At 40.4% G+C, this 22469-nt stretch overlaps 1 protein-coding gene across 13 annotated transcripts in view; it reads right to left on the bottom strand.

Annotated features, from left to right (window-relative positions):
• Positions 1–22469, bottom strand: part of tjp1a (tight junction protein 1a) — a 101588-nt gene that overhangs the window by 23722 nt on the left and 55397 nt on the right. For all 13 annotated transcript variants that reach the window (XM_006780226.3, XM_006780231.3, XM_006780225.3 and 10 more), the window contains 7 exons: positions 4519–4575; positions 3424–3548; positions 3184–3286; positions 2748–3075; positions 2425–2528; positions 1577–1745; positions 1138–1264 (listed from right to left, as the gene is read on the bottom strand). In XM_006780226.3, coding sequence (XP_006780289.2) covers positions 1138–1264; positions 1577–1745; positions 2425–2528; positions 2748–3075; positions 3184–3286; positions 3424–3548; positions 4519–4575 — 1013 coding nt within the window. The remainder of the gene's footprint in view (positions 1–1137; positions 1265–1576; positions 1746–2424; positions 2529–2747; positions 3076–3183; positions 3287–3423; positions 3549–4518; positions 4576–22469) is intronic.

Raw genomic sequence — 22469 nt, 5'->3', positions numbered from 1 at the left:
CTGCACTCATCCTGATGCAGGGTCACTCAGTCTGGCACAGCACGATACACCAGACAGTTACACAAGCAAGAGCATCAGGAACATCTTGCGAACCTCTCAACAACCATCTCAATAAGGCACGTTTTTATTGGCCTGGGTTTTTTTGTTTTGTTTTTTTACCCCATTGAGATTTGAGGAATTCACCCTTTTTTATTTGCCCTCATATGGCACAAAGATCATCTCAAAAGATGAAGTTAATTAGCATCGAATGTAACAATGACAAGAACCCCTAGTCTATCTAGCTACAAATACGGTCTCTGTAGCATTTTTAGTTTGTATCTCAGCCCACTGTATCTGCAACCAAAGGCCATGCAAGAATAACAAAAAGGAGTTTTGATATGAAACAGTAGTTCAGTCTGGAACAAGCGCTGGAGGGCCCTGATTCAACACCCCTACTTCACAGTTAGACTTTGACTGCGGACCACATTAACAAACCAGTAACATGTTCTCATTGCAAAATGGATCTCCTTCTTAACATTACCATTCCTGTTTCACCACCCATTCCTGTTTAATTAACTGGATTAAAGTCTTGAAAAGCTAATTACCTCATCCCACTCAATGCCCAAGTTCCACACCCACTGAGAGTGTCATGTGTTAGCCATCTTTATCCACCCATATTGAAAGATGCAACAGGCAGTAAGAGAAGACAAACAGTAAGACAAACAGACAGTAAAGTGATAAAAAGAACACATAATGTGTGCAAATCGTTTTTATTAATTGGACTATAATCATTAAAAGTGTGTGTTATTATTCATATATACTCCACTTTAAAGGTTCAATGGTGAGGCTACTTAAAAGAGTTATTTCAGCAAGGTTCAAAATCAGGGTTGTGTTTAATATTAAACAGTCTAGTATACTTTAAAAGCAAGGCATTAATCTGCCAGCAGATCAATCCCTACTTCCTTCCTCAGCTCTTTCCCAGAGAAATCCATTACTGGAAATTATTGATGGTTTCAGAGGGACTGTGATGGTTTATGTATGTTATGTCTTGAGCAAGATATATGAGGTCGAAGAGGGTGGGTGACAGTGTGCCTTGTAACCAGAATAGTTGTCAGAGGTGTGTGTGTGTCCATGTGTGTGTGTGTGTGTGTGTCCTACCTGCCATTGCTGATCTGCCGTGGTGAGTGGCGGAGATGCTCGGATGTTTCAACCCTGTCAGGCGAACGGGATCTCCCATGGGATCGATTGGAATGATCGGATGTCAGTGAATGTATCTCTGAAATGTCTGTGAAAGATGAGTTGAAGTATGTATTACCGTTTTATCAACAAACAAAAAAAATGAAATGAATTGACATTTGAGATTTGGAACAACAATAAAAACATGTTATTTTAGTTAAGAGTGGAATGATCTGCGAGGATCAGTTCTCTGTTTCTCATTGTAGTTTTAGAGATGTTTTGAAATGCGCTCTATAAATAAACCCGTCTTCTTGACATCGCAGTCATTAAAATAAGTCACATCTCTTGGAAAAAACACCGTCACACAAGTTGTGTAATCAAATGTTAGCTGCAATCCACCAGTACGCGTTTGTTGTCTCACCATCTCTGTCTGAGTTATTGGCTGATGGGATGCTGTCGTCAAGGTCGGGAATATTGAGCAGCGTGGCCCGCTCGTCTCTCTGCACTACCATCTTCAGCTTGCCCTTTGACCTCTCAATCAGCTTCTTGGCATCTATCAGTGATAGGTTCTCTGTAACTGTGCCGTTAATCTGCCAGAGGAAGAGGAACAAGTCAGCACAAGAGGTAAACATACATAATATCCTCTTTGCAGTTTTTCTGTGGAGCCTACAGTGTGCTGTGATAACAAACTAATGAGAGTAAAAGTTAGGAGCACAGCCTATAAGAAGAAGAAGAGGAAGCTATAAATATATTTAATGTGTTTATAATACACAGAGGGTGCAGTCATAAGCACAGAGAGTGAAAATAAGCCAAGACTACGCATATTAAAGCAAAACTATTCTATATATACACACATTATTTTATGTAATACTTTGTCCTGTGATCAGGTTTCAACTAGAAAATGATTCAACTTCTCTTCAGTAAAACTGAAACATTAAACTGGATTTCAACAGGCATTTGTTTGGGAAGAAGGGGGATTTATCTATTCAAAGTCTGAATGAATAGGGAAAAAAATTAAAGGAATAATGCAATGTGTTGTATTTCTGCTGGTGAGTCTGAATAGTAATGAACTGTGACCTCATTCTGAAAGCCACTTTCAGCAGATCGCCAACTACAAGGGCACAATTGTAAGAACTTCAAGTAAAAAGGGCGTCTGATAAACGCTCGACTCTACTACTGTTAAATGAGATTAAATTTTTTGACCAGTTGATTTCCCAGTTATTGTGCTTTAACCACTTTGAAAACAAATACGCTCGTCTTTCCTCTCACCTTCAGTACAACATCTCCCTCCTGAATGTTTCCATCTCTGGCTGCAAGGCTCTCCGGAGAGATGTCCTTCACAAAGATATGGCTGGCCAGCCGCAGTCCATATTCTGTTTTCAAGGGTGATTAAGCATAACAAAGTTACACTACAAGGCAGTTACCGATCACTTGGTTCAAATAAAGTTAGCAGGTAATTAAAAATGTGATCGACCTTACTGTGAATATCAGTAAATGAGAAACTTGCGCATTCAGTAATTGGACTTTTATGTAAATTGGATGGATTCACAAAACAAGCAGTCATTCTTTTTGATTGGTGACACATTACCCACCTTCGTTTTTGCGGGACTTGACAAGAGTGACCTTGGAGGGCCTGGGTGGAGCAGAAGAGGCTTGTGATCGGCGATCGGAGCGTGGTGAGATGCTTCTCTCCCGTGAGGCACTGTGATCCCGCCTCCCGCTGCTGCTACGCTCCCGATCGTGACGCCTGCCAGTGCCCGTGCCTCCGCTTGCACCTGCATAGGCACTTTGTCCACCGCGTCCACTGCGGTGATCGTAAGCATCGGCCTCATCGCTGTCCTCCTCCTCGTGCTCAGACATCGTCTCCCTGTCCCCGTGCCGTGACGCTGGGATTTGTACTTTCCTTTTTCTGCGAATAGTCTTGAAAGAGAGAACATTTACGATGTTAAAAGCCTGTTAGTCCCTAGCTCTCTGACCATGAAGTACTTAGCCCCGACTCATGCTATATATTTATAGCGTTGTACTTACTATCTTTGCATTTTTGCCACTCTTTCGAAGTTGTTGAACAGCATAGGCATGCTCTACATTGTCCATAGAGACTGCATTGACCATTACTACTCGATCATTTTCTCTGAAAAAATTCATAAACAGAAAATAATTAACAGTGCAGAAAAATGAGTCGGCATTACGTATATTAGGGCAGCTTACGTGTAATGCTGCTTAAAATATTATTGGCAATGAAATAAAGGAAATACAGTCAACACTTACTGTAGCAGACCCTCTGCAGGACCTCCTTTCAGCACATCCGATATTACAATAGATGTTTCACCACTCTGGAAATGAGGGTTGTCTCGCCCACCCGAGATGGCAATGCCAAACCCAAATCCTGGGGCCTATACAAAGACAAATATACACCACAGCTGACTAATAAGACAAATGGTAAATGCATTGTAACTGTAATGCTGTAAACATCTGACAACTTAGGTAAGGTTGTGCGATGTTGATCAAACTGGCAAAGGAGAAAAGCTGGGTTAGTATTGTTCTGATCTGCTAAGAGCCGATCTTCAGACAATTATCTGTAAAAACTGTAGCATAGAGCTCTGTTCCTGTCTTCACATCAACAGATCTTGATATGTGATGCAAACAGCTAATCTTACAGCCACAACAATACAGGAGAGCTGCAAAGCTGAGAACCACAGATTGCACTGGGCCACTCCTTTGGTCTCAATAAAGCCACCACTAATTAGATTACAGCAAGCAGGGCAGTCTAGACAGGTGCTCAAGACAATCTCACGACACAACAGTATCAACTAACAAGAGTTTCAGGTCTCAAAGCAAAGTACATTCAGACATTAAGCCTACAGAGAGTACACTCTTCTATCTCTTTGATAGCTTGACAGTTAGCCTGACGATGTGAATTGCACCAGAGTGGCGAGTCAGTGATTCATCAATCTGACAATAGCTGCAGAGGTTAGGTGGTGCAATTGAGCATAATTACAGGACAAAAAGCACATACAAAAAGGCTCTCTAGTGCTGTGTTAAAGAGAAGAGCATATCGCCAGCAGGAAGGAAGTGAAATGAAGTAGCGAGGAAGTGGATGCTGATTTTTGTCTTCCTTTGCTTTGTTTCCTGCCATCTGGATTCCTTGACTATTGTTTCACTACCGCACATCCTGCAGCTACAGCTGGGCGACTCAGCAGAGAGAAACAGACATGGACATGCAGAGGACAGAAAGCAGCAGGGAGGGAAAAGTGAAAAACACAGAAGACATACTACAGGATTTGGGTGTCAGAGACAGGCAGAGAGGGAGAATGACAAAAGAGGAGAAAGGGAAGAGTGGATTAAAGAACTGTAAACACTTACCCTGTGAAGGGTAACTGTGTGCTGTTCCCATATGACGGTTTCCTCCATCGCCGCACTCTGCAAAGCAAGAGATGAGAGAGAAAGGATCAGTCCTGCAGTTTTATAGTGAGTTACATGTGTACACTCAAATGCAATTTGATAAATTAAAAAACAAACATATTTCTATAAATCCCTGGCTACTGTGAAAGCATCTTTGGGGGGGGGGGGGGGGGGGGGGGGGGGACAGCAAACCTCAAACTTAGTGAGTTACATGTGTACACTCAAATGCAATTTGATAAATTAAAAGACAAACATATTTCTATAAATCCCTGGCTACTATGAAAGCATCTTTGGGGGGGGGAAAAAAACAGCAAACCTCAAACTGACCCTGACGCATCCATCAATGCACGAGTTTGTGTAAAACAGATAAAAACTGCATGAAAATGTGTGCAAATGGGTGAATGTGGCCTATAGTGTAAAAGCCCTTTGACTGATCAGCAAACACGCACAATACCAAACAAAAAGACCTTTTATTACTTCAGTTCAACACACAAAAAAGTGATCAGTCTTAAGTATGCACATCATCATCTATGTGGCTTCATTTAGATTTCTGACATTATCTCACTCAGCTAAACTAATGACAACATCTAATGGGTTTTAAATATGTAACTTTACAGGGCTAAACTGCAGCTACAAATAACATTTCCATATTCTGTTCCCTTTCAGTAGACGGCGTGGTTGTTTGGTTACCAGCAAGGTAACCTCTCTTGCTTATTTGCATGACTACGTCCTGGAGTACCAAAAGTCTGCATGTGAAAAGATTATGAATGACAGCAGCATGAGTAAAGCGCTGGCAGAGACTAACTGAGGCCTCAAAGATTGAGTGAGCATTCCTATATTATTCCTGGCTGGGTTAACTCAGAGAGCCAAAACAACCAAGATATTTAGCTGCTCATTTCTGCTGCTGTGTTGGATTAAACTGATTCCAGGCAGGCACATTCTGCCTTTACTTAGAAAGCTATATCATCATTTTTTCCCCCTCTTTTTCCCCTTTAAATACAGGCTTTGCTTTTACTTTTACAATGTTTCATATGAAATATCCACACGAATAATGGGATTAATAATGCCTTTGAACTAATAAAATATTAGCTTGCAACATTCCTGCTATTATTGGGTCAAACAGATAGTCTTCAGTTTGTTTATCAAACATCACTGTTTATTTAAACTCCCACAGTGCTATGGATCTAGTTTTAAATTACAGCCTTCCTCCAGCTGATGAAGCAACACTGCTGTCATGTCTGCCTGCCTGCAGGGAGTGATGGTACAGCTGTCTGTGGCAGAGTGCTCAGTATAGTCCACTCGAAAGGAAACAGCAAAAAACCCCACTCAATCCACACCACTGCATGTTGAAAGGTGCTTATTTACTACACCTTCTTTAATCTTCCTAAAAAAACAAAAAAAACAAAAAACAAAACAACACACCATGTCATCTGTCCACCCTGTCATCGTGATAATCCCACTGCAGCACCCCTTCATCATCACCTAATCCCCAAACCATCTCACCCATCATCTTCGACATCATCATGGTCATTACTGTCATCACCGTCCCTTATCCTAAATATACAGCTTACAAGAGGTGCCAACTGCATGTGACCAACAGTCAGTGTCTGGTGTTGTGACATGCCTCACGTAATAGTGTAGCTAAACACGAAGAAACCAGAAGATGGATGCGAGGAGGAGACCAGAAGAGCCTTTCAAATAACCAAAAGTTATATTTGGGCTCAGGTTTCTAGCAAGCCTGAACATTTTTACGTGTGCAGAATATTTGCTGATTAATCTTACTGATAAACAACTCCAACTAAATGTGTAAAAATTGCATGTTTAAGTACTTAAAATAATAGCAGGGTGTTTCTGTAATCACTAGCCTCTGCTGCTATTACTGGGTTTGTGGTCAGTCATTCCCATTTACTCCTCTGAACTCGATGCCAATGAATTACTTGGCTTGAATCTTTAGAATACAGTTAACCCCTTGATCCCAATTTCCATTGAAGCTCTGTGTGTATGTTATTTATGTCCATAATTGGAGCAGAGGGCTTGGGCATCCCCCTATTACCACCCCCCCCAAAATCCCTCCTTCCCCTCCTGTCAGCCAGTATGATTCCCACAGAAACACTTCTATAGTGTGTGGGGACCTGACCCATTTAACCAAAGCACCCCCAACGACATTCCTAAACACATCCATTCCTGTAAAGTTTTTTGTGACATATCCGTGCATCTGTTCATCCATTCATTCAGCCAACAGTCCAGGCAGACAGGCAGAGTGGGGCTACGCTATAAAAAACAACAATGTGCTGGGGTCATGTGACCAGGCGGTAAGGCGGCCTTGTTCTTTAACTGTGGGTTGCACTGATAGGCAGGGAGAGAGAGGAGCAGCAGGAGGGTGTGACTGCTGGCTGCATATAGATTCAATATATGGCATTGACAGTCATAATATTGTACATTAAACCGTAGGCATGTGATTGCTGAGAGAAGAGTCCCTGTTTGTTCCTCACGCGCACACACGCACACACACGCACACACACGCACGCACACGCACACGCACACACACGCACGCACACGCACGCACACGCACGCACACGCACGCACACACACGCACGCACGCACACACAACACTGAGCTGAATGTGTTCAGAAAACAAAAAGAAATGGGATGAAACTCATTTTGCTCCATCAAAACTAAGTGCTTTGAACATTGAAGCATCCCACAAGTCCAAACCTACAGCGCTCACACGATGATGTCAAACCATGCTAGGGAGGGCGTACAGTTAGTACTGAGTGTATAAGCCATGAGGGGCAATAGGTTAATTACAAGACTCATAAGAAAAATGGAAAACTTACAGATAATGGCCTGGATTTAATTAACTTATTGAGTGGAGGCGGTATGAGAGAAAGCGTGCTTTTCGATTGAACTGCACATGTGTAAGATGTCAGCTGAACCTCCAATCACATCATAAGGCCTGAAAAAAAAAATTAATTGACCGTACTACTTAATTTGGATTTAAGCGTAACAACACTGTCTTTACTGATGTTTCTAAGACTAAAAGGAGGTTCCCTAGTGACATATGCCACATAAGAAATACTGTGTTTATTATAAACACAAAGTTTACATTAAAGATGGTCAAGAAGAGAGACTGTGTCATCCTCTTAGTCTACTTCTAACATTTACCCTATTGGAACTACAGCTAGGCCTCTCAGATGAGATTACTGCGGTAATTAAACACTGTAATATGAAGTCCCGATTAACAGCCTTGCTGATTGAGTCTGAGATATATGAGAAGTAGGATGGAAAGCAGGCAGCAATGAAGCTTAAGGAAAACTGGGATAAGGGTAAATGAAAGCACTCCATGAGGAAAATAACTAGCATATTTAAAACAAAGGATCTATTAAGAGACATCAAAAGAATAACAAACACAGGCTCAAAAGTGCTAATTAATTGGTCTTTGGATACGGGAGGCAAGTGTGCTCTCATTTTGTGTAAAACAAATAAACACAGATGGGAATTTTCTGTGTGGAAAACATTTTATCAAACCCAAGCTCAGTGTCAAAAGGTAATTCGGTGAGCTCATGTTTTATTACAGTAATGTTTTCGATCATGCAAAAAAGATCAGTGAACACGTGGGGCCAAAACAAATATGAACACAAGTGTGTCTCGTTTTCTGGAGCAAAACAATATTAAAAATACACACGGGAACAAACGATGAGGATTATCTCTGAAGTCGCAGAGCTGCGTGAAACAATGGCGTGCTTGATGTTGCACAAACTGACGGTAGCCTAGTGTATTTATACAGCCATATTAGTCAGGCTTGAGCCCTGGCCAGTGAGGCCTAGGGCTGAGAAACAAAGAGCAGCCATCAAACTACACACATGTGTACTTGTCCGTACACATGGACAAACACACACCCACCAGCCATGATCTAACACTACAGGGCCTCTTTGTTCAAGCTACAGCCAGACTTACTTGGCCCTGCCTGGCTCACCACAACACGCAGTCCAGTACAGATGATAACAGCTCACTCAGGCTCTTCAAAGACACAGACTAATCCAGTTCTTTGGGTCATACTGATGAACCGACTGGAATGAAATGAATGATGAAAAGGACATTAATAACCTGCTGCAGAGAGAAATGATAAATAGTGTCCAGAGCATGCGTGGAAGTTTTCATCATGTGCATTTCAGTTCCTATAGTCTTCAAATGTGTGCATGTTTACAGATAATCTACACAAACTGTGTGCACAATGTCAGTGCATTAAATATGTGTACTACACACCCATCTATTCTGTGTAAACAAATTCAAGCATTCATCTGGAAACATCCACTAATGCAAAAACTTGGTCTCATACCCCCAGGTGGTGGCACTGACTACAAAATAGTAAGAAAAAAAACAACATATACAACACAGGCTTAATTATCTATCACCTTTACTCACTTAATCCAGTTATTAGCATGAAAGGATCCTGACAAAGCAGAAGGTGACCATGAGGTCATCTTATGAGTAATGCCATGGGCTAAGGGGAGGTTTTCAAGGAGAACAACACAAGCTCTTTATCAGTTTTTACCAACGAAACTGTTCTCCAGTAACCCATTACTCACCACCTCCCTTCATTTGAAGCACAGGAATGCTTTATAAAGAAGGCGTATCAAAGTCCAAGGTGCCGTTTTTGACAGCAACCCACGGGGTGAAAATGTGGGATGAGTAAAGAAGAAAAGATGAAAGATTTGGTCACCACTGACCTTTCTGCCACAGAGTGAGAGCCACTCATTATTCACATTAAGTTATTCAGCAGCACAGAGAGAAATACTGAACTGCAGGCAAGCGAAAGCCAGTGTCGAGATGCCGACAAGTGTGAAGCAAATTCCTGCAAAGGTTTAGGTCACTGTGCCTGCTCCTCTCTGATAGCCTGAGGCAGGATGTAGGCAAGCACAGCCACAGCACCCACAGGAAAACACTCCATTTCCTGTTTGCAGGAAATAGCTCCAGCTTCCAGAGAAATCTCTGTGCAAACTATTAAAAACTTTTCTGTGCATAGCGTTATCTCATAACATGCATGAAACCTCACAGCTCACAGGGAGGGAACGTTAGAGGGGGAGTGGCCACCGCATGATGACCAGGAGGCTATTTATCTCACTGTGATCTTAATCAAATATACCAGGGTCACATTGCTGTTACCAGCTGACCCTGTTGCCAACCTGCTCAATTGTACTGCAGAAAGAAAAAGTTACTCATGTAAGCATATGTAGATTGAAGAGGAGTAGATGGGATGCACTGATGCGATCTTTTTAGCTGATACTGCTGTTGAAAGTACAAAGTTGGCTAACAGCAGCATTTCTACATTTCATTTGTTCTCATTCAATTTTCTTTCTCGGCTAGCGAAGCCAATAAATATTTCTTTTTTAAAAAACACCTAACGTCTCTTTTTAATATACAACACGACAGATAAAAATCAGCTGCTAGCAATTATCATCTGTCATCTTTATTTGATCATAGGCTGATACCAGCTGATACCAATGTTCAACCAATTCATCAATGCATCAGGTACAATAGAGAATGATATTAAGATGAACAGACTGGTGACTCTGACAGTATCACTACCCTTTACTAAAAAAAACTCAGTCCTTCACTGGGGCATTTATATCCATGGAAACCATATCTCCCCTCCTAATAGACCCAAAGGAAAGAGTGAGGCAGCAGTACACTCAAACAACACTTAATTAGAGACACACACGCTCTTTCCGGAGGGCAAGCACTCAACAGCAAACAAATGCGATGTGTAAGCCTTAGTGGTATGCTTTTACATCCTGTCTTTCAGATTAATGTCTACTGTGCAGCTCCACGAAGAACACATTTAACAACAACCGCAAGAAAATGACTCCCGTCACCTTCAGCGGTAAACAGATGAATTCAGCAGCAGCAAATTTAAAGGCAGGTTGTTACTATGATGGGAGGAGAGAGGGCGCGCGGACGAGCGCTTGTAGCCAATAGGCAGATGACAATGACGGCGATGACGATGATGCAGAGCCTCAGTCAGCAATGATGTACGGTTGTGCTGACATGTTCAAATATGCTTGAGATAATTAGTTTCAAATAGCAGCTCTACTCTGTCACACAGCTCCTTGGAGAGAGAGGGGAAAAGCTCCCCATCAGGACTCTCCTTAAAGCAACACCAAAGATACACAGTCACAAAAAATAAAACCATTCACACACACGCACACACACACACACCTCTGACTAAAATGATCTGACAGACTCAGTGCTAGAATAGTGAGGGTAGGAATAAAATACAAAACCTATAATCCAGGCTTTTGGATTAAAACGTTAATCTGAGCCACGCTTCTCTATGAAGTCTACCGCTGCCGTCTCATGAGAGCAGACAGAACAGGATGGATGGATGGATGGATGGATGTATAACACCTCTTGTCAGCAAGAATGGCTCTTACAGTAAACTGCAGAACTGCTAAGACTCAAATGAAAGAAGCAGAACTTACATGCAAACAACCGTGTCTTAACCCTGAGGATGTCGGCCAACTAGGAAACGACCAGTCAAAGCTTGAACTAAATCTGATTCTGAATTCGATTTTGAGAGAATATCTTGTCAGTTAATTGAGTTACAGCCTCTGTAAAGAAATTGCTCATCTAGATCATTTATACAGAAGCTCTTAGCGTTTAACCAGATTACACTGGTGACTGCATTGATCTTTTTTAAGCATAATGTCCATTTGCAGCTTATATTTGTATCTAGATCTCAATGCAATGAATGCAGTGATGTTGTTGCTTCATTAGAGGCTCTGTGTCAGGTGCAGGCTCTTCTTATCGTCACTGACCACAGTGCAGCTCCACAGAGCTGGTGTGCAGTGGGCTGTTCACTGCTATCCACTGACCCAAACACACAGCTAGGCTAGGCTAGGCTAGGCTAGGCTAACATCTCATGTGCAGCTTATCCAGCAGCAAAGTCATCTCAGCCCAACCACACTAATTGTTCTCTGCCTAGGGAGACAGGAAGTGCTGAGGTCATAGAGGACAACAGTAACTTCTGCTGTGATTCTGACTTTCCATTTTAAGTTTAGTTTAGGCTGCGAGTTTCTTAGATATTTAAAAATTTCAAACAGCCTCATACTTGGTGATTTTTATCCAAGGAGTGGGCAATGTTTTGCTTAAACGAGCAGTTTTAGTTTTCTTTTGTTCTCTTTTTCTGTGTGCAGATGGGTGTGGAACGTACCAATGAACTTAAATCCAATGCATGAACATGCTTTAGAGGCTGTATTTAACTATTCTACGAAACATCAAACTATACGTGAGAAAGGGTTCAAATTTCTTTGACATCTTGAGAGGAAATCGCTTTACGAGACAACCTCTTTCATAGAATTTAACAGTGAGTTTATCAGTAGTGTTTGGTTTATCACATTAAACTATATGCAGGTATCTAGGTATCTATATTTGCTGTGGAGATAAAGCGTGGTATCCTCAGTGCCATAAGGACACATACAGGAGGTGAAACTTTTGTTTTGCCACTGTGAACTGTATCCAGAGAACACAAACATCCACTACTGTGCTTTATTTTTGTGTCGGTGGAAACAAACTGTCAGCCAAAGCACTGGAATGATAACCAGATCCAGCACTTGGAACTCTGAATTCAGCCAATAACCGAACACACAACAATCAGTTTTCCCACCCTACCCCTCCCTTCCCACACATGCACACATTACAGGAATGCGCAGATAAGGAGACGAGGCTCTCACTCAGCTCATTTCTCATTCCAAATGGTTTCCCTCACATTACGCTCTGCAGCTTTCTGCCCTCTCTGCTTCATTCTCGCTCCTTTTTCCTTTTCCTTTTAACACTCAGTGAGCACGAAATGAAAACTCTGGCACAGATCAGCACAAGTGAAAATGTGAGTGTAATGTGAACGGGACTGAGGTGACTTAATATGAGGGAAACAAAATACATCAGATTTAGATTTCGGTGAAAAATGACAATAACCCACAGTGGCTTTCAATATAAGTGATTGTCTATTCACCTGAAGACATGTGGGTACTAAAATCTAAATTACTCTTAATAATTTAATTAATAACCAATGACAAGAAACCGCAAGTTCAACAAGAAAATTGACCTATAATATATTGAAAATATATTATAGGTCAATTTATATACAAATTTAAACAAGAATCTCAGTTACGTTTTGGGCATCAAAGTAAGCATGGGCAATATCTTGAATATACTTAATGTTTGGCAGCTTGCTCTGAGTGTCACATCTTTTTTTTCAAATGCAATACAAAAAAAAACGCACCCTCCCCCACCCAGAGAAACAACTTTGCTGTGCAAATGTGTGCAGACCTGGTTGCATAGACAGTATAACAGATGTACGTTTAAGTTATGGTTACATTAAGTTTCAGAAAGTGATTTTTTTCAGGCTGATGACATGAACGTGATTTTAATTAGTCAATGAATGTGCAATTTCACAGTCAGAGCCACCCCTCGCTTGTCAAATCCAGGTTTAAAACACCAAAATGACAACCATGCAAAGGCTCAACTCAGCTCCAAAACAGGACTATAAAAACCAGTGGGTGGGATCACGGTCCATCTTTATGTACCATGTATGGCTGCGCAGCCACATCCCCTCAGTCTATACTGTGCTACTAGCAACTTGATAAGTGGATTAAAAAAAAGACTGTCATTCTGGTTTCGAAAAGAGAAAAACAAATACAGAGTGAATAGCAATTACAGTGTTAGCCCAAATTTTCTCCTCCCCAAATTTGAGATCAGCAAATAACTGTAATGCTAAGTTGATGTACTAGCACGGAGGCCATCCTTCTCTAGTCTGTGTATCTTGGTAACACTGTTGTGCATCTCTCAGCTTGTTTGTGTCTTGCTAGCTTGCCAGAAACTTCCCCGGCTGTGTTGTGCGGTTTGTGCCTGGCTAAGGAGTGAAATACAACCATTTGACAGGCACTCAGCCAAGGCTTAGTTACAACTCTCGGCTGTTGAGATGGGAGAGTCAAATGGAAAGCAGTGGATTGACACTGACAATTGATTTATATTAAAGTTACGATTTTCATTAGCTCATCGGGTATGATGGGAAACAGACACACATTGTGAGGAGATAAAAAGCTGTTCAAAGAAGGAAGATTATAGTGGGAGCATCAGGATGTCAGGTGCAATGTCAGGGCAATGGCAAACCATTTATACATTTTCATTTTGTATTTAAAATTGCTGAAAAAATAGATATGAACGTTTAAATGTTTTCAACTATATTAACTATTATGCTTGTGGGACTTTATGCAAACACTGTGTGCAAAGGGTAAACTGAGCATTTATACAAGTAGTTAGCCAAGCTGTCAATGCTTGTGGTATGCCTTTTCCTGGCGTTTAAATCAACACTAAGATTATGTTAAAATAAGTATCAATATGAAACATATTCATGGAGAGCCTAACCATTTCATTTGACACACAGCGGGTTGTTTTATGGCAAAGCCAAGCAGCAGAGTTCAAAGCGTGCCCGTGTTACACACTAAATACTGACAAAACACTGGCATTCTTCATTTATGTAAATTATGGTTTCTGCTGCGGCTGGAAGTCACTGTACTACATAGACCAAGGAGGAAAACACACGCGCATGCACACATTAAACACAGGTGTGACTCAGCAATGCCTCTTTCTGCTGTACTAATGTCAATCCAGGAGTGGCAAAATTAGTCCAAGCAGCAAAAACCACTGTACAGAGAGTTTGTGAGCTTACGAAGATAAGAGCAGAATTTAGTAATCCACAGAAGTGGATTACTAAATTCTAAACGATGCCTTTCGCATTGCACAACATTCCCAAACTACGCAACTCAGAAACCACAACTCATAGTGAGCAGAGTCACATGGTGCCATAAAACGAGAGGCCCAACCCACTCAATGGCATTCCCAAGCTTTCTGAGGACTTTGCTACAATAGGCATGTTGTAGGCCAGAATCTATAGTGAATTAATGAGTTACCATTGAGCACAAATTTTCCCAGCACTTAACTGGCAACACAATTACCGTTCCACAAAGTGATGGTAGATCGGGAGGGGTCAGTGCATTCTTTACAAAGATGTACAACTACAGAGAGACAACAACACCCAAAACTACTCCAAGACAACAAGAAGAAATATTGAGCAAGGAAGATTATCTTTGGAATTCATCTAATTAGAATATGCTTACCTCACTATTCAGTAATGTAGAAAGTGCAGTAGCCAAAAGGTGTAGGTCATTTAAGTATTATTAATATTATCTGAATCTATGAATCTTTGTATTGCTTGCTAAAAATGAGACATTCACATGTAAAAAAAAAAAAAAGAAAAAAAAAAAGAGATTTTTTTTCACTTTTCAATTGATTTCAATTGATATTTTACCTTAAGTAGAACGTTTTTGTTATCTTACAATATATTTGATTATTTTATTTTATTGAATCATTTCACTGTTTTCCTGACCCCCGCAAAAAAGGGAAGAAATAACAACACATACAAATAAAAACAAAGGGAAACAAAATTGCATCATTTGGGGCTTTGGCAATAAAGCCATAAACACAGCTGGTCAATATAAAGTTGACAGAACTCATTCCTTCCATGTTTCGACAAACAACACGAACGGCCAATGACAATGAGAACATGGCCACACTGAACCAATCATGTGACTGGAATAGAGTATGAGCCACGTCAGGTTAGGCTGACACACAAAGCACAAAGTGTAGTGCAGCACATGTACTAACATTTGAACTACCGCAGCCATACACACCAGTATTTGGGGGTGTTAGCAAGATAAAAGGGAGAAATTTGGGCTATTTAAAGTCCGAAATAGAAGCAGAGTAGGACTGTGTCGAAGGCAGGTAACACCCCAAGTCATGTGAAGCAGCGCCGTACTTTAGATTACACACAGTGCAAAACCATACAGTCTCAGACTCTTTCTTCCATACCATACCTTACCACAAAAACTTTACTGTAAAAGCACAGTCAAAAATATTAGATTTAACTCTGTGATTTACGTAACTGGCCCTCATTACCAACTTGGCCATAAACATGTACTGAGACACTACTGCACTTCTTGCGTCTTTTTAAAAAATGTATTTTTGTTTTGCTTTGGAGCAAAGGGTGACCACAATTGAGTAAATGTACAAGTTTGTTTACCCTCCCCCTCATGTTCACACGTGAAACATTTCTTAAATTCAACTCAATTCAATTTTTTCATATAGCAGCAAATCACAATAACAGCTGCCTCAAGGTGCTACTGAGGATATGTTCATAATGTTTTTTGTCTATTGATTTGTAGTTTTTCAAACTGTTTGACATTATTGGCAATCTTAAAAAAAGGAAATCTACAGTATACAGGTGTTTTTATATGTTTATTTTTGTATGAATATCTACTGTATTTATTTAGAACTGACCAAAGAATTTAGTTTTCCATTTTGTTTGTGTTCTTCTCTAACACTTTAGAGCGTATTACTTGTACGAATTAAGATTTTACCCTATTTTATATTCCTATGTTACTAATTTAAAATGTATTCAAAGTTTTCTACTGTTCTACAGTGTATTTATCTTCATCTGACTAAAAATAAAGAATACTTAAACCAAAATTAACCTCCTCTCTGCACATATCAGCAGTAAAAATGAACCTTGAAGCTTGCGATATATATTGATAAACTGCGGTGAAAAAAATGACAGTGATAAGATTCCCATAATCAGTGCGTCCTTATCCCTTGTGTTACAGTGATTCATGCAGATAACCATCGATGATCTGGTGTGTAAGCACTGCAAATGTCTTGTCATAGCAGTACAACTGCTATGTATGAGCACATGAAGCTAAAGCATCTCAGAGGGCAAATACAACAAGTAAGCACAGTCCTGTTTAATTTCAGTCCTACCCAAGCATGATACGTGGTTATCAGCACGCAGAATGTGTGGGAGCTTAGCTGTACATATTACTCCAGTGATGAAAAGAATCCATTTCATTTGAGTTTTTAAGTCAACAGCCTTAAAAGCTTTTCTTTCTTTCTTTTTTAAATTTGACCAAGAATCTTACATAATTAATGTTATAATACAGCAGGAATGTGAAAATTACAAGATGATCAATGAATAAAATGCTGGATTATGTTTTTGGAGAACCTTTAGAATAATGAATATTTTAGTTCTTGATTGACTTTCTGAGGAAACCAATTATGCTTCTCACACTTGGATGGATTACCAAGGTGGAGAAACACCTGGTGACTCACTAAGCATTTGTTATTTTTATCTTTGTTTATACGTTTCCATATGCAATCAGTTTACTAGCAAACAAATCCCTTGCTCTTATTTTTAATTTCAAACACTGCAAACCAGCTACCTCTAACGCATCTCTTTCTTTGATTTTTTTACTTTTGCAATCACCTGCTTCGCTGCTTCAGAGAGGATCTCATTCTGCAATCAGACTCACTAACTCAGCTGGCAATGGTGGAACTGATTCTGCACTGGAGATCTATTGCGAGCTGTGGTTACAGAGCAGAACGAGAACTTGACTAGCCAGCTGCAAGTTGGTGGAGTCTGTCAGCAGCATAGGAGGCACACTAGAGAGGCAGCAGAATGTATTGGCTCCTTTTTACTTTGTTTAAACTCAAAAAGGGAACTAGGGAATTCAAATATTTGAAGAGTAAAAACTTTTTTTAATCGTTCATTCAGGACAGCATGCGTGTGGACGTGCACATGTACAAGAACCTAACCAAGGGAAACGCTTATAGTCCCACTATTACAACTACAGCCTAGAGACATTAGAGAGTGAGTTAGAGATTGCAGGTTCACCAAGTTGTTTCCTTTATGAAAATGACATGCTACAAAGGCTACAGAACAATGACATCGTTTAGGTTCCGCGTATGTCCCATGTTTACTCTGTAATTCTGCCTGCCACTAGGTTTGAAGTGTCCCAGAAAAATGGAGGCTCAATTGTGCTACCCAAACACTGTTGACTGCCAATTTAACAGAAAAAGCAGAGGATGCAATTTTTTTACCTTACCACCTTAAGCAAACGATCTTTTAAAGCAACAAATATCAGGTTTAAAAATTTACTAGTATGACAGCAGTTCCCCAAACACTGAACAATGCAGTTTACAGGCCCCATCTATTTTACACTAAAGCTGAGGAACAGATATAGAGACAGAGAGGAAGATAAAGGATTCCAAACTAACGGCAAGAGAAGATAAGGATGGACAAAGGGTTGTTTATAGAGAGTGCTTAAGCTGTTGATGATGCTTAATGATGATGAATGATGGGCTCTTGCCTACAACATGGTGCTGGGATCAAATTGCTTGATTATCACATAACAAATACACTGATGGGAGAGTTGAGGGAGAACAGCAGTGACAGCTGAGGATGATTCGGTGAATATATAATACCAATTCTGAGCTAATATGTCACTAGCAGGCAGAATATGTGTTGATATTAGACTAGTGTATGAACACAGAACCTTTTTTATAGAAACAGTTTGCTAAATTTTAAAAAAGCAAATTCATGAGGATCAATTCTGACATCTGATTATTCCAAAATTTGAGCTTAAGCTGCAGAAAGTGTCTTCCATAGGCGGGCGACTGGCTGCCAAAATGAAAAGACAGTGCAGTGCTCCCAACACTGTGGAAGATAAGCAAATGAACACACGGCAGGCAGACACAGAAAGTAAAAGAGCGAGAGAGAGATTGTGTGTATGTGTGTGTGTAGGCATGTAGGGCAACAAGCCTTGGGATGAATCTGTTCCAGTCTCTTTCTCTCTCCCCTAACCAGCTGAGCCACGGCTGCCACATGCACTCTCTCTTGTACCTCCCCTCTTCCTCTCTCTCATCGTCTCTCTCTTGGTCTCACTCTGTCTCTCTCTCAAACACACACACACACACAGTGTTAAATCCCTTATGCCTGTAGCTGGAATGATAAATCCCTGCGGAGTCCTGCACTGCACTGCCCTGCCAGAAAGGACGCAGGGTCGGCTTGGAGTGGTCCTTGCTTGGCTTGGCTTTATAGTAAGGAACAAGAAACTATCAAAGAGTAACAACAGAGAAATTTGAATCTCAATCACTGGTATTAGCAGGTACGAGACAGGTGGTGAATTATTTGATTCCCACAGCCCTAGATGACATTACAACTGCGAATGAACAAGTCTATCTTCCAGAGGGAGCTACATGACATTTAAACTTAACATTAAAGCTCGTCATAACTAAAGCAAGGTTTAAACTTCCTGGGCAGACCCCTGCTATGATCTTTTTTGCATGAAACAACGAGCTTGTACAACCTCGCACAGACACACAACATGTTCAGTTTTCAGCCCAGTCAGTTTCAAGAGTGAGCCACAACAAAACAAACGCATCATCAAACCCCAAACCTTTACAGCTACTAAAATCAAATGCAATTCATCAAGTTGTTCATTGCCAACTTAATGCATCCTGTTTTAAACTGACTATGGTGGCAGGAGGAAGCAAGAGTTCACACCACACCAATGCTATTGCACAAAATCAGAGATGTGGAACAATCACATCCAAGGATGTGGTGCGCTCATTTAGTAAACTACAAGGATTCACACTGATGTCTCAGTGAAGCAATCACATCCATGGAAAAGAGACAGAAATGCTTATATTCATACCGCATGAGAAAAAACAAAGAATTAACAAGGAGTGTTAGTGGTATTTAACATTTAAGGTTATTTGTAATTCCAGTCAACATAGGATTACTGATCATTAATCTGTTGTTCACCAGTTTCACAACAACCATCTCAAGACAGAGCACAGCATCAACTGTAATGCAATGCATTAAACAAAATGTGTGGACTGTTTTGCAAAACTACTACTAGTGCTATGCCACGAAAGCCTCTGGCCCACACTGGGAAATTCAATTTATTCCCTCTATTTTAATGTTACATTTGAATTAAATCAAAGCAGATATTAATGGGCTAGACTAAAGTTATAATGCCACGATTATAGAAGACAGAAGCAGTCTTTTAAGATCTGCCATGTGACTCAGATTATAGCCGGTGCATCTCTCCCTCCCGCTCCTTCCTTTTCTCCATTTCACCCCTCCGATAACCCCTCCTCCCTCAGAAGGCATTTTCTGTTTTCCTTCTCTCTTTCTCTCTCTGCTATCCACCTGCCTCCTGCTGTGTGTATCTGCCCTGGATTTCCCTCCAGAGATGAAAGGATAAGCAGGTCAGATATCCTTGATAACTGCCACACTTTCGAGTCCCCTGATGTTGAAACATCACAAGCAGCTGCTTTCTTTCAGTGCGTTCACTTAAAGTACGGCACGAGGTGATGCCTACAGCATAACAGTTCACTATCTGGCTCTTCTGCAACATAACCACTCTTAAAGTAAGTTTATGCTGCGTGTGTTTTAAAAGTTACATTGTGTCTTTTTTCCATGGATCAATGCCTCAACATTTGTCCCAGACAAAATAGCATGTTTAGATTTGTCCCCGGCTGGGACCAATTAGCCAAAAAACAAACAAAACACAAAATAACTGAAGTCCAGCTGCACCAACAACCTCCCGGCTGCTGCCTTCAACTGGCATCCCTCTCATCCTATACAAAGATAGCTTAGACCTGCTCTTAAAAGGGCTGAGACAGGACTTTGAATCAAGAGCTAATCAAAGACCCATCTGTAGGTGTGTTTGGGATTTTGGTCTCCTTTGAGGTTCTCAAAAGATCGCAGAGCTGCTGCGTACTCAGACAGCAGAAAGGCAGGACCCACCCTCCACTCATCACTCTTTGCAATGTGCAGATCTCAAAATGACCTTCAGCGAGACCAAGAGTGGGCGAGTGGGCGTCCACAACGCCCAGCATTTGTGCAAAACAGGCTGTATGCAATGACAAACATGTGTAAACACATCTGCATGTACAAATATCTATTCTATCATGTGACCACATCTGTTTTGAACAATGTCCCGTCTTCATGGATATTCCTAAAAATATTTTGGGAGTTTTTATTTGTTCACACTTGTTAGGGGACAACAAAAGCTGTGTGAACACTTCATAGAAGTGTATCTGCAAAAACCTGTATAAATAATTAATAAACTCATGGTGCAACTCTGTGTCAAAGACACAAGGCGACACAAGAGCTGATATATTAATCACTTGCCATATAAGTCCCAGTTCTTCAAAAAGATGGAGAGCTTAAGACACGTGACAAAAACATCATCAGGACTCTTTTTCTCTCTTTAGCACTTGCTTGTCTAATTGCATTTCCCTCCTTCAGTGATGTAAATGGAGATGTGTAATCATCAAAGCAAAACAGAGGCTGTTCTTGGCCCGCTGTGCAACTCTAATTAATACAACCTCCTCCATCCAAACGTAATTTCCATTTATTTCAGTCCGTCTACTCAAAACACAGCCGTCTAAAAAGCCAGAGGGATGGCTGTTTCTCTAAACTGCATCTCTTTTCTTGTACATTCAAAGAGGTAAGCAGGGATGACTGAAGGCCAAACACACAGAATGAGGCCAACATTTAGTGTAGTGAAGGAAAGTTAAGGCCAACTCCTCGCTGGATTAACATGTATTCATTTTCAAGTAGTTAGATATCAGCTAAATGACTGATTATATTACATAGTGATTTACTAAAAATCCATAAATGCTAGGTATGACAAGTCTAGTCTTAAAATCATTACTTAAACACTTTTCACTAAATTCTGGAAACAAACACAGCCAGATATAGTTTCTTTTCTCTTCCCAGTGCCACAACATGACCTTTGGCACCCAATGGAAAGAGGTTTCCCTTTCAGTCTTATGACAGAGACATATTCTCCCCAAACTGTTATTTTATTCTGCAGATCTACCAAAACAAACTGAAAAGCAGCTTGAACTAAGATTAGGCTAGATAAAAGGCTTTACTCCTATTCACTCTAATATCCTTATAACAACTGAGTGGAAGTTAAATGCTTATAATAAATCACACTAACCCAATGGCACACTAGCAGTGGACAGTATTGTGCAATAACACCAGTGACCTCTGAGACATGAGGCCAACACACCCACATATGTAACTCTATTCCAGAAACAATGCACCGCAACATTTTATTACAGTTGATCATCAACTATGGAATTCTGTGGAATGTGACAAATACCGGTGTGGCATAGGAATCCAGCACTACTCATTAGCGGGAGTTAACATGTGGCTATTGATGCTGGACTGCAAATAACGTTAAGAGCACAGCTAACAGCAGGAATACAGGAACGCTAGCACAGTCAAACAGAAGGTATAAGTTTTATTATTGACAGTGGAAGATGGAATTTTTTTTAAAAAATGTTTGGGGTTTTTTTTTTTGGCTCTGTTTCTTGAATTTGAAAAGAAGACCCTTGGTTTTGAGAAGTAAGTGTGAACAGTTATCCAAAGCTGAAACATAACCTTCCCATTAGGGATTGTTTCTGGCATGAGTTTTGAATACGAAAATATTAATTAAGTTACAAAATTGTATCCTGGTTTTTTTTAGCTATTTTTTTGTCCAAAATATATTTTTTTGTGTTGTTTTTTTTTTTTTTTAACCTCCGCATAATAGGATGTAATGGGTGATAAGGCACCTAAGAAAGTTTTTGTTGAACAACAACCTTTTAAAAAGAATGTACTTTCAAATACCAGGCATGAAACTGATAAAACGTGTTCGCTGTTGCGATTAGACAATACTGAACAAACAGGAAAAACATGCAAAGCCAAAGATGACTACAGCCACAAAGAACTCTTTAAATAATAAACAGTAACGAGCCCCCTGCAAACTACGTCAGGTTAAACAAGCATGTCGCAACTGTACCAAAACTACGTGAGGGTGATCTTCCAAGAAAAGTCAAGCAGTTTCCAGTAAAAATCTAACAGTATTTTTGTTTTACATACCCATCCCTGCTTCCCATAACTAGAAAGTGTTAAATTACACCAATTCATCAAACTGAGCCATGAACTGGAGAATTGT

This window comes from Neolamprologus brichardi, chromosome 1, assembly GCF_056152115.1.
Source record: "Neolamprologus brichardi isolate AB-2024 chromosome 1, ASM5615211v1, whole genome shotgun sequence".
In the NCBI taxonomy this organism is placed as follows: Eukaryota; Metazoa; Chordata; class Actinopteri; order Cichliformes; family Cichlidae; genus Neolamprologus; species Neolamprologus brichardi.
Note: the sequence above shows the minus strand (reverse complement) of the source record. Positions and strands in the feature narration are given on the sequence as shown.